The sequence below is a fragment of the Panicum virgatum genome, chromosome 1K (genome assembly GCF_016808335.1).
Source record: "Panicum virgatum strain AP13 chromosome 1K, P.virgatum_v5, whole genome shotgun sequence".
NCBI classification, from domain to species: Eukaryota; Viridiplantae; Streptophyta; class Magnoliopsida; order Poales; family Poaceae; genus Panicum; species Panicum virgatum.
This window is the reverse complement of record NC_053136.1, coordinates 47,782,551-47,794,860: the sequence shown is the minus strand read 5'-3', so window position 1 is coordinate 47,794,860 and position 12,310 is coordinate 47,782,551. Positions and strand designations below refer to the sequence as shown.

Sequence of the window (12,310 nt, the reverse complement as noted above, 5' to 3'; positions counted from 1 at the left end):
TTTTTAGATTAACGTGGAAATTTCTAGCCTCTCTCCGCGAACGTAGTGGCTTCTTCTAACACTTAAATATTTATATAATAGATATTTCTAGATTTGGTCAAAGTCAAATTTGACCAATTTTGACTATAAATAGAAATAATTTATAAAGATCTATAAGATAAAAAATAACATTACTAGATTCATTATGAAAATAATTATTATAATATATAAATGTTTATATTTAAAATAATTCATTTATAAGAATATTAATGATCAAAGTTGAATAGATTTGACTTTAATCAAATCTAAAAAATGCTTATATTTTGAACTAAACCTACTGTACTTGTCCTCCGGTACTAGAAGTGTGCTGACGGGCCAGACAACTACTGGGGTCATTTTGCAGTAACGTACGGTACTGGGCCTGACCTGCCCATCAATTCGTTGTTAAAGGGAAACAAAAAGGACGTGGCACGAATCAATTAGTGGCTGGCCACCACGTACGGAATAGATCGATCAGATCAAGTGGGATTCTACCTGAACTGTCCATCATCGATCAGCTGCTGCATGATTTGTATATATACGTATGTGTGTGCATCACGCTGGTACTTGGCCAAGCAATCAGCCGTATAATAATTTGCTGGCATAATGCTCGACCACGACACACCGTCTACCGTCCAAGCATGCTCTGATATGCTCCCTCTGATCCTGTGAAGTGCACATCACCCATCCAAAAAAATATAAACAGATTGAGAAATAAAAGAGGGAAAAATAAAATGGGTAGAGAAATAGAAGAGGGCAGACGAAAGGGGCAGCAGGGCCGAAGGAAAAAGATTCAAGAAAAGCATGCATGAGCATGACTGGTCTTTCTTGTCCACTGGCTTTTCTTTGACTTGACCGCATGCAGGGTGTAAAGGCGAAAGCGACCTATCAGTGCTGTCGCGAACGGCCACGATTTGTTGCCCCGCCAGCCTGCTGCTGGCTGCATGCAATGCGGTTGAAAATTCTTGAGATGATGATACCCCATCTCTCCATCACTGTACTTCAATCTTTTCTTTTTTTATAAAAAAAGGACGTAGGAATCCTTTTCAGTGTAGTGTCATTAGAAAACAGAATATTAATTGATCTACTTTATAAGAAAGAATGGATAAAAAATTATAAAACTAGGCTGTAAACCCCCAAATTAACCACATTCTTACAGCTTGCTCAAGACACATCACTAAGCACAACTAAACAGTTTTTAACGAAAGAAACATGTCATACCGTTCATCTATTTCAGGGCATTTTAGAGAAAAACTTCAATTTACTGTACGAGAAGCGTATAACATCTCAAAATAAGCTTAAAAGGACTTGCAACACAAATGCATATCAAGGGCATCGACATTTGGAATGTATTTGCCTCTGACTGAATGTAAACTAGTGTTCCATTTACCTCAGGAACACTCCCGTCATGGCTCAGTATCGATCCATGAGGAATAGATTGGTTGGGAGTAAGAGAAACCACCTCTAGGATGTATTTTGAATTTTCCATGATGATATATTCGTCTTTCGCAACTCTTTCTGCCTCTTCTTTCTTGATATAGGTGTATGACTTTATAGGTGTATGACTTTATTATTCGATTTTACACTGGGTATGCCGATAATAATGCATATCGATAGCCTACATATTCTTTTTTTTCAAGTATATGTTAGAAGTGTTTTTCAGGTATCTGTTAAAAAGAAAAAAACTCATCATGCGTTTATAGAAAGTGATAAGTGTTTTTAGGTTTACAACCCCCTAGCTTCTTGCAGCCCTATCTGCTAAATGACTGTAACCATGCCACTTAATCAATGAAGAAGAAAAGTTCAAAAAAAAAAAGGTTTACAACCTGCTGGGGTATACCAGCCTAACAGATATACAGCACCGGCCAAGATTGGCAAACACGAGACACAACACTCATTAGAACAGACTCCAACGAACAAAGTCAAAGAAACTCAACATCCAAATGTCGAACGCGTCTGGACTCTGTAAACCCTGATAACCACGCCTTTAACCTCTCTCCCTCGTGACTCCCAGTTTCCCTTCACACAAAAGCACCTTCCATTTCTATAGAAACAGATCAGATTCGTACAAAACGTCAATCAGCGAAGAAGGGAAATTAAGGTCTGCGCAATCGCCATCCTGTTCTGTTTGTCCAGAGCGCCCAAGCTACAATAGCAAAATGAAAAAAGTTTAAGTCATAGTCCCTACACCCCAAAGGCAACCACACCATCAAAAAATCTGTCATGCTAGAAGGCACCCTGTCTCAACCCAATGCCTCCAAAAAGGATATGATCTACATTTTCAACCACTCCACACAACAAGCACCTGCCCCCTTCAAATTCTCTCTTTAGAGCTTCACCCGTCTGCAACCTATTCTGGAAAGCTATCTATAGAAAAACCTAACGTTTCATAGGCATTTTATTTTTTCGGAGTTTTTGCATTCTCTTGCTGGTGACCTCTTCAAAAGACAACAATATGTACATGGATTTGGCCGTGTAAAGTCTAAACTTTTCAAATTTCCAGTGTACCTCATCCTCCTCCTCCCCAACTGATGCCTGTCCAATAGGGGTGCCAATGGGTGACCGGCACCTCCAACCTCTAGTACAATATTTTGAACTAAAGAGAGTTGGAAGTGCACCTAAGGGTTATCCACTTACACCCCTACTGTCCAACTCACCTAGCAAATCCTCCCACTCTTTCAGCTCCCCCCACCCACCCAAAAAAAGAAAGATCTTCTAAAATCAGTAGACCAATCCTCCCAATCCCAGCAGTCACTAATAACCAAGAAGCCATGGCGGCTTCATTACTGCAGAAGTGTATTCAGTACATAAGATCTGAAAATCGATCAGGACGACGCATGCACTTGTCCATATGCCGATAATGGATCATCACTTGTATGTGAAAAAAGGAGGCTATCGATCGAACATGCATCCAGAGGGGGAGGAGGGAGCAGACATGACGCATCCTCCTACACATACAAACACGCGCGCTCCAAGAAGAACGGGACGAGATCGAAGCTGCCAACAAAGCCGGGACGCTGTGTTCTTGATTGGCTCCTTGCCAAGACCTTCCTGGACACGCATGCGTGCCCTCGCCTACCGCATCAGCCAAGATCCAAGGCTGGCCGGCCGGCCGGCCGGCCGCCGGAGACACGCGCTCCTTTTACTTGGGGGGCAAATAAAGGTTCGTGCACGACCGGTCTCGTCAGCGCTAGTGTTCCCCGCGACACGCGAGGGGGTCCAACGCAAGGTGTTCATCCGCATGGCCTTGTACGCGAGCTGCTGTGGCGCCGAAACACGGGCATCAATGGCGACCGAGACCGGCGGGCCGGGGCTCGTTCGTATTCAAAACGGCGGGGTGTCCTGGGGCATGCCCCCATGCACTCGTGCGTGCAGCGGCGGCCGGGCCTGCTGGTGGGGGAGGGGGAGAGGGGTTTAATGGCTCGTGTCGGCCAGGAAGGAAAGACATGCTGGTAGCTAGCTACACGTATGTTCATAGTCGTAGCTACGTTAGTACTACGGGACTAGGAGTGAGGGAGTGAGATGACACAGTACACTGCATTGTTCGTGCGCACACTGTGATCCAGATTGGCCAACACCTGTAAACCCTGTGTGGGTGTGGCCACGCGGGAGGAAGCAGGGAGATGCTCTGAGGAACAGGTGTAGTAAATGTGTTTTCCTCGGAGCAGTGCGTGCAGCAGGAGACAAAAGTATGTACCCATGGCAGATCCAACATATCCCCTTCTCGTGCAAGCAAGGGAAGAAGGGAGCCAGCCAGCACTTGTTCTCCGTCCCAGTTTTCTTTCTCTCTTCAGATTCTCTACGCAGACCAGACGTGCACTGTTCTGCCCACTTAGAGAGAGAGAGAGAGAGCAGCAGCAGCAGCAGTTGGGGTCACATCTAGTGCACTTCATCCCTGGCCTAAAACAGATGCAAGCGAAGCCTTCATCACGGCCCCAGCTTTTCTGTCATGTCTTGAAGGGCTTGTCTCTATATGCTCTTCTGAGCACATAGAATATATTGTTCTGTTAGATAACAGTGAACATTGAAGAACTAAGGTTATGGCCCCGTTTGGTTGCGCGATGTAAAAATTTTGAAAAAATATTTTTTTACATTTGAAGTACTAAACATAGACTAATTACAAAAATAATTACAGAACTCGTCTGTAAATCGCGAGACGAATCTAATGAGACTAATTAATCCGGCATTAGAGGTTATTTACTGTAGCTTTACTGTAGCTTTACTGTAGCAATTTAGCATCTAATTACAGCCTAATTAGGTTCATTAGATTCGTCTCGCCATTTACAGACAGCAGTCGCAATGCGTTTTTTATTTCGTCTAGATTTAAGTCTCCATGCAGGTGCCGGAAAAAAATTTGGAATTTTGGGTTTTGCATCTAAACACGGGCTATGTTTAGATCTTTACCCGTAAACCCCGTAAACACAAAAAAAACATCACATCGAATGTTTTGACACATGCATGGAGTACTAAATGAAGTCTATTTACAAAACTTTTGGCAACAGTGACGCTACAGTAACCATCCGCTAATTATGGATTAATTAGCATCATTAGATTCGTCTCGCGATTTACAACCCATCTGTGCAAAAAGTTTTATAAATAGACTTCATTTAGTACTTCAAATTAGTAAGATTCCATCGCAATTTTTTTTGCGTTGGAACTAAACACGGCCTAATAATAAGGTGTGGGAGTACAATTCGTCCATATTATACTCACCAACCTCCTAAAAGAGCAGGCAAAATGTTTACATCTAGTAGATCATCTCGATCAAAATCTCAATGATCTGAAGCACACCATTAGAACAATGCAAATAAATGAAGGAAAAAAATACTAAAAGAGGGGAACAGAGAAACAAAAAGGCTCTCATCTTTTCCTTTTCTACCTCTTGCCATCTTAATGCAATATGGTTATTATCATCCTAGACATCAAATCTGGTGTGTGCATGTGTATGCTTGCGTTTCCAAGCTAAACAATGTCATAAACCACTCTCGCCTTGCTCAAATGAACTCCCTGCAGAAGTAGCAACTACATTATTAGTGGCACCCCAATCCAGCATGTTGAACAATGGATCGGCGCCCAAGCCATTGGGCGGTGCTGCCTTCTCCCTGCCGCCTAGATCACAGCCTGGGAAGATCAGGCTCAAGGGATCCGACTCCAGCTCGGCGAGGTCGGCGAAGAAGTCGTCGACGTGGTGGCCGCCCTCCGGTATCATCGGCCTGTAGCTCTGGCTGAACATCTGCTGCATGAGATCGCCGTGATCCAGCGCGACAGAAGAATCATGATGGTCTGCACTACCCTTCTCCATTTCTGACCCCATCATTGACTCCTCTTTCACGGCCATCGTCGTCGTCGGAGTGCCGTTACTGGTGGTGCTTGTGGTCGCTGTGGTGGTGGTGCTTGTGGCTGCGGTGGCGGCGCTAGTGACGACCGGGGTTTGATGGTCCAGCTCCGCTTTAACTGTTGGCTTCTGCAGGTCGTGCGAGGAATTGTTCTTGCTGTTCTTGGCGTGGTGAGACCGCGTCGAGCCGGCGAGCGCGTTGCGCTGCGTCGGCCACGGGTGGTTGTGCTCCGAGTTGTAGGTGATGACGAGCAAGCTTGGGTCTGTCCGGCTGCGCTCCACCTGCTTCCGCGCCGGGCATCCTTTCGAGCTGCTGCACCTGTAGTACCCTCTGAACAACGTACAGTTTTTTGCCTTAGAAATCCAAAATTTTCCAATACTGCTATATTATGGATGAAGAAGTGCATGCGTTTTTTTTGTACATTCCAAAATTTTAGGTGCTTACATACATATTTTTTCATGCAGTCAATCTTTAGCACAGAATAACTACTACTTCTAAAACTACTTATGTCACAAGAAATTAAAGGTCTACACTGTATGGGACAAATGATCACAATTTAAAATATAAATATCGATCTAGAACAATTTCAAAGTGCATTTTCATACTTCTAATAATATGTTTATTATAACTTAAGTAGCGTGTTTCTGAATTTACAACTATGTCGTGGCAGAATGTTATTAATGATGATACTTGCATCGGTGAGACTATATATATTTGCATATTAAAGTCACTAGTAAGTAAGAAACATACCTTTTTTTAAGAAAAGTAATAAGAAACATACTTAGGAATCAGCGAAGAAAGGGGGCATGAATAAGAAGTGAAGGAACTATATATAGCGCAACAACATTAAAAAAATATTTTAGACTTGAATATTTAATCTTTTTCTAGAAATTTTCAATTGATATGTTGGTGACCTATGCCTGACAACGAAAGCTATTGCAGATCGATCTATATATATGCGTGTGTCATCACACTGGATAAGAAAGGGTTAGTGTGTGCCAACGCAACATAGTTTCAAGTTCGACCCCTCACATACATATATAGTGCAGATTAAGTTTGCACACAAAATGTGAGGTGGTGAAATCGTCAATTGTGCATGAAGCAGATTATAAAGAAACTTGATTCGTTTAACCTTTCTTGCTTTATTCGTGCAAGTTCATATATACATCGTGTTCTTCAGAATTGATTCTAAGAAAGACCCTTAATACTGAATCAACTCAATATTTTTGAACTTGACAACGGCATGTGGACGTTGAAAATTCCATGGCGTGGTTCGAAGGACAAGGCAATAAATACCACTCAGAGTTCTTGAACTTCACAATAATCGTTATTTATAAATTCCATAATAGAGTTCAATTAATTCTTGCCCTTGCCAATTGCAATTGATATAGTTTCAGCTGCTACCTCATCATGTGCGAGCTAGCTTCTACAACTAACCAAATAGAATACTAAGACCAGGAAAAAGAAATAGGTGTCTTCTCCTGATTTAGGAGAACATCGAATCAATGGGGTTTGAGCAATGCATAATGTTCATATTACTATGATTAGATGATCACCATAATTATTTGTGCACAAATACAAAAATGCACACATGGGATCAGAAGAGAGACCAGTCATTTACCTTGGGTATGGTGATCCTTTGATTGGCTTCTGTCCATACTTCCTCCAAGCCCAGAGATCAGAAGGAACAACCTCCCCCGTGGTCCTCCCTCCTGCTGATGCTGCAGGTGCTGGGATGCAGACCACCTTCCTTGCCTGGTTTTTCCTGCATATCAAACACCAAATGAAACATGAATAAGCAACAAGCGCCAGTGATCATATGCTCTTAATCAAAATTTAATAGTTAAGCATGCAGACACATATGTGTGTCTGATCATCTAAAAGAATGCATCTTGCAGAAAAATGAGAAGAATAGGGTTTGCAAGACAGCAATAAGCACTTGAGCTTAAGATAAATAGGCCTAGTTGTTTTGGGCAAAATAATACTATAGCTTAGTCGAGATCCTATCTCTACTACTGTATTTCTTTTTCAATCGCGTGTAGAAGTTAGCTGTATGTTTTTCTTTACTGATCGGAAGATCTTCACATACAGCTGCTACTGGAAGCTACTACTAGTTTATAATCTATATTTCTAGAACATTTGATCTTGCTGTTCTTTTGTTAGAACAAAAAAAAACTGTTGATGTTTTAATCCTTGGAAGATGCAAAATGAGTAAAAGACCAGATTGGGGAGCAGGAAAAGTGACCAGAGCCACTTTCCCTGAATTCCGAATCTCGAACCGTGATTCTCTAGCACAAGAAATTCCATGCAAAATTCACATAAATGACACACCCGGAAAAAGAAATTAGGGAAGAGCTTGCTCATGCATGATGGCAATGATCATCAAGAGTTTGCATAGATGATAGATCTGGCTGCGATCGCGATGCCGAACCTGCGCTTGATCCCGATGCCGTGTGGCGACGGCATCTGCATCCCTCCGACGGCGTCGAACGCGCAAGGCGGTCCAACCGCCAGACCGGGCATCATCGTCGGCAGGCCGAGCTTCACGGTGTCACCACCTGCGGCCATCATTACCGGGTACGGCCGTATCTCTCTCGGTGACAACGCCGGCATCTGCATCCCCAATGCCACCACTCCGCCCCCGCCGCTATCCACCAGTGCGCCTCCGCCTCCTCTGCCACCGACAGGCGCCTCGAAGTCGAAGAAGTCTGCAGCGCCGCCGGAGGAGCAGGCGCGGAAGTCGCTGCCGGTGCCAAAGGCGTCCGAGAGGCCGGCGAACGCGTCCCCGAAGCCGTCGCCGCTCGGGCCGGCGCCATCCGACGACGGCGGATGGGGTGGCGGGAAGAGCCCGGCTCCGGCGGGCTCGGGAGGCGCCGGGAGCTGATGCCACCCCGGGGTGCCCGTGGAGGATAGTTCCGCGACACCGGCCTGCATCGCGCCGCCGGCTCGGACGACGTCGGTGAGGTCCCCGGCCTGGCGGTGGTCGCCGTCCATCCTTTGCAAGAAGTAGTCGCACATGGCTATATACCTCCGGGGGCCGCTCTACAGGAGAGTGATCTCTCCGGTTGGCAATTCGCAAGAGCTCGAGAAAGCCAACTGATTTAGGGTTATATAGGAGGAGGAGCAGCTCGAGGCTTGAGAGAGCTTCTTGCTCGCGAGGGTTTCTGAAGCTAGCGAGCTCGGCTGAATTCGCTCGATCCGGGCTTGTTTGTTTGTGCGTGAGGGGGCGAGGGGAAGCGGATGATATGAGCGGTGGGCTAGCTGTACAATCAAACTGTCCTTTCTTTACCAGGACAACGAGAGAGAGAGAGAGAGAGAGAGAGAGAGAGAGAGAGAGAGAGAGAGAGAGAGAGAGAGAGAGAGAGGCGCTAGCTCGGAGCGGACAAAATTGTGGCCGAGAGCAGGGAGGAGAGAGGGAACTGGGAGTGGTAGTGCTCTTTTCCTGATGGAAAAGTAGGATATGTATCATCAGGCAGACAGGCACGGTCGCTGACTTCTTTTTCCCCGGACGGCGAGTGCTCTCGATGCGCGCGGAGCACACGCAGCTCGCTCGGGTCGGAGGCCGCGGTAAACGAGCGCTGCCGCGCGCCGTAAAAAAAATTTGGGATCGGAGCGAGGCGTGGTGAGGGATCGCCGGGTCACTCAGGAAGGAGGTGATGACGCTTGTCCTTGTCCTGCCGCTGCCGCGCGCCTTGGCAGGCAGAGCCAGCAGCGGCCTGCTTGCCTGCTTGCCTGCCGCGACAGCTAGTCCAAGCGCGCAAGCCAGATGGTATGGCGACGCGTTACATGTGTTCCCGCAATCCCACCAGCTCTAGCTGGTCGCAGCCTGCTTGGTGTACGTGTGCCTGTCGGTACCAGAAACTTTTCCCCGCCAGTAGGCGGCCAGCGGTTTTGTGATAATCGTGTTGCTTAGTCGGCCCTTAGGTGTAATAATGGCCTGCCCAGCTTATCAATGAAATGCTATTTTGAGTAGCGATCAATGATTCGAGAGGTTTAGAGCATCTCCATCACATTACTCATCTATCTCTGCAATATTTAAAAATCTGTCCTTTTTAGTAACAGGAGGTGCTTCAACAAATTACTAATTCCATCGCCAATCCTTAATATTTTTTGAACGCCAAAACACACCTCCCTCTTACTCAAATGTAGGGGATTTCTCCCTTCATTCTATATTTTAAGGTCGTGTTTGGTTAGCTGTCATGTCAACTTTACACAAAAAAACGAATGCATGCATGGAGTACTAAATGAAGTCTATTTGCAAAAAATTTCAGGGATGAGTGTAACTTTTCTAGACGAATCTAATAACGTAATTAAATGTTAATTTGCTACCGTGATGATACAATAACCATCCTCTAATCACGCGGTCAAAGGTCTTATTAGATTCGTCTCGCGATTTATACGGGGGGTTATGGAGGTGGTTTTGTAATTAGACTTCATTTAATACTCCTAATTAGTGGTCAAAGGAGCAAAAAGTTTCTATGAAATTTTTTCCACACCAAACCAAACACGGCCGTAAAATGCTACAACACTAACTACTAAAAAAGTAAAAAAATATTATTAGTGATGGAGAGAGAAAATATATAGCGTATGAGAGATAAGTAATAATATGTTGGAGATGGCTGGCCCATTCAAACCATTGTATTCCTTTATTTTCAGCACTTGATCAACCAGCTGGAGGGTCTGGCTGGATCAATAAGACTGCGGACGCAAACGATGACGGTATATGTTTAATTAGGACTGATAAAATAAGCTATAATCTCGATCGATGTTATCTCTTTCCGTGATATTAAATGCGGAGCCCCGCCCCTGCCGGGCTAACGTGCTTGCCTTCGTCTTCCTCACGTCAGACCCTGCGCCTCTCGGCTCGGGTGCCCGCTCATAAAAAAAAATGCAATACTGCATGCCGATCGAAGCGACGCGGCGATGCTCCTGTAAAAGTGCAGCACGCAGCTTGTTCGAACAGCGCTTAATAACCTCTGCAGGCAGTCCATGGTCCGGATCGAGCAGCATCATGAGCGGTGTCAGTCCATACGTTGGTCAGGACTCGGTACCCTAAAGCTGCCCAAGGCGCCGGGGGCAACGGAGGTTGTTCATTTACCTCCAGTGCAAATGGTGTGCAATTCTAATTTCTTGCTAGAATGGCAGGCCTCTGTCTATTAATAATTAAAGTCTGCCAGCGATCAAACTGGGTTTCTCAATTTTATGTAGTTCACCGGAGAGGTCCAAATCTTCCTAATTACTAGTTAATGTAGTTGCATACTTGGATTCATGGGAGAGGAGAGAAAGAGAACTGAGGGGGAAAAAAGGAAAATAGTATTTCTTTCACTATTACATTATCTCTCAACAATCTGTATCGAGGAACTGATGAATTTCAGACCATATGTCTGTCGGGTAAAACCTAGTCTTCGTGCAGTCTGTAAAAATTACTATTTCAGCAGCAGTTTGACTACTCCATCAGCAGCGTGCACTGTGCGTGCGGCATGTGCTCTAGCTAGCTAGTATACGTATATTCTCCAGGCCCGCCCACGCATGTACATGCACAACTAGAGTCCTCTTGAGACCGAGTCAAGGTGGCCAGCATGCAAAAGATTCTCGCGTCATTTAACCGCACGCGCGTCCGCGTACGCCCCCGTATCTTTTGGTGTTCGTGCGCGGCGATGCTTCTGAAAATTTGTTTTCTGACAGCCTAGCTAGCTATACATGTTTAACCTTTTCAGACTGTATATCTTCCTCGCATTCCTCTCTCCAGGAAAGATTCTGATGTTTCTTTAAAAAAAAATCTGATGATTTCTGAATGCACGGCCACCACGCAGCGGTCTCACAGATCAATTTCGTCCCACACTACGCTGCTTGACTTGCTGTGACCGACGGTACTGAAATGTGCGAGCTGTCTCTCTTCCCTGCTGCAGGGCGGATCCAACCAACATGTTTTCGAGCTGGCAGTTAATTTTTCCATCACTGACAGTGACAGGAGTAAACAACGAACATCGATCTCTAACTACGTGAGCCGGTAGTTAATGTGGAGCAGCAGTTCGTTAATTACAGTGTCGATCTGCAGCTAGCTGGAGCCCTGTGCGGTTAATTTGATTGCCTTGTGTGTGGCCATAAAATAAACCGGACAAGACAAACTCATTAAGGATGGCCACATGACGACAGCCGGCTGAATTTCAAGCGCCGTGTTCGAAGACCGTTAAAGAAACACGCCACTTGCGTGCATGGTGTTTGCAGGCAGCGAGCGAAGTGATTGATTCCATGCATCTTTTCAGCATCACACGATTCGTTATATTATTAATTAACTAGCAAGGTGGCCCGCGCTAATAGCGCGGGTAGCTAGTTTTTTATTTAATTCTTTAAAAATATTTACATTGATAGAAGAGATGTATTTTGTAATTTATTACCTCTCGTTTGTTCTTGTTGAATATTATACTACTTGCAGCTTTCTATGCACATGAGTTCATATCAATCATCACTTTTTATGTTGCTTTATTCTATATTATAGTTGCATATTTTAGTACTTAAACCTGCAAAATCTAAATTTGAGGATTGAATTCAATTTTGGATCACCTTGAATACGGAGCAAATGGTACATAATTGTATTCGTATAAAGTTTTTTATAATTATGAAATATATTTATATATATTTGATAGTTATGTTTGCCAACAATATGTAACTTAGATGTTGGAGTTCGATTTGTATCTTACAATATTTTGATTAATATTTAGCGAAAATATATCTAGTATAGTTGTTAGAGCACTTAAGTAGCATCTAGCAGATCTAGACCTGACTCATTATCGGAGTGAAATAAAAATGATCATGGATTAGACAAAAAAAAGTTATGTTAAAAAATAAGTTGAGGCCTCCTGCTGGCTTTGGTAAATAAATATTATGCAAAACTTATATATATGCGTGTTATGTTAATGCATATATGTTTTAAATTTTTTATTTAACCGAACCTA

The 12,310-nt window shown here is 44.3% G+C and overlaps 1 protein-coding gene across 1 annotated transcript; it reads right to left on the bottom strand.

The window, feature by feature from the left end:
• Positions 1 to 4,721: 4,721 nt before the first annotated feature.
• LOC120639609 (probable WRKY transcription factor 14) lies at positions 4,722 to 8,743 on the bottom strand. The gene is made up of 3 exons (XM_039915479.1): positions 7,786 to 8,743; positions 6,976 to 7,119; positions 4,722 to 5,684 (listed from the first exon to the last, which is right to left on the bottom strand). The coding sequence occupies exons 1-3, from the start codon at positions 8,370 to 8,372 to the stop codon at positions 4,991 to 4,993; spliced, it is 1,425 nt and encodes a 474-aa protein (XP_039771413.1). The 5' UTR covers positions 8,373 to 8,743; the 3' UTR covers positions 4,722 to 4,990.
• Between the last annotated feature and the right edge of the window lie 3,567 nt (positions 8,744 to 12,310).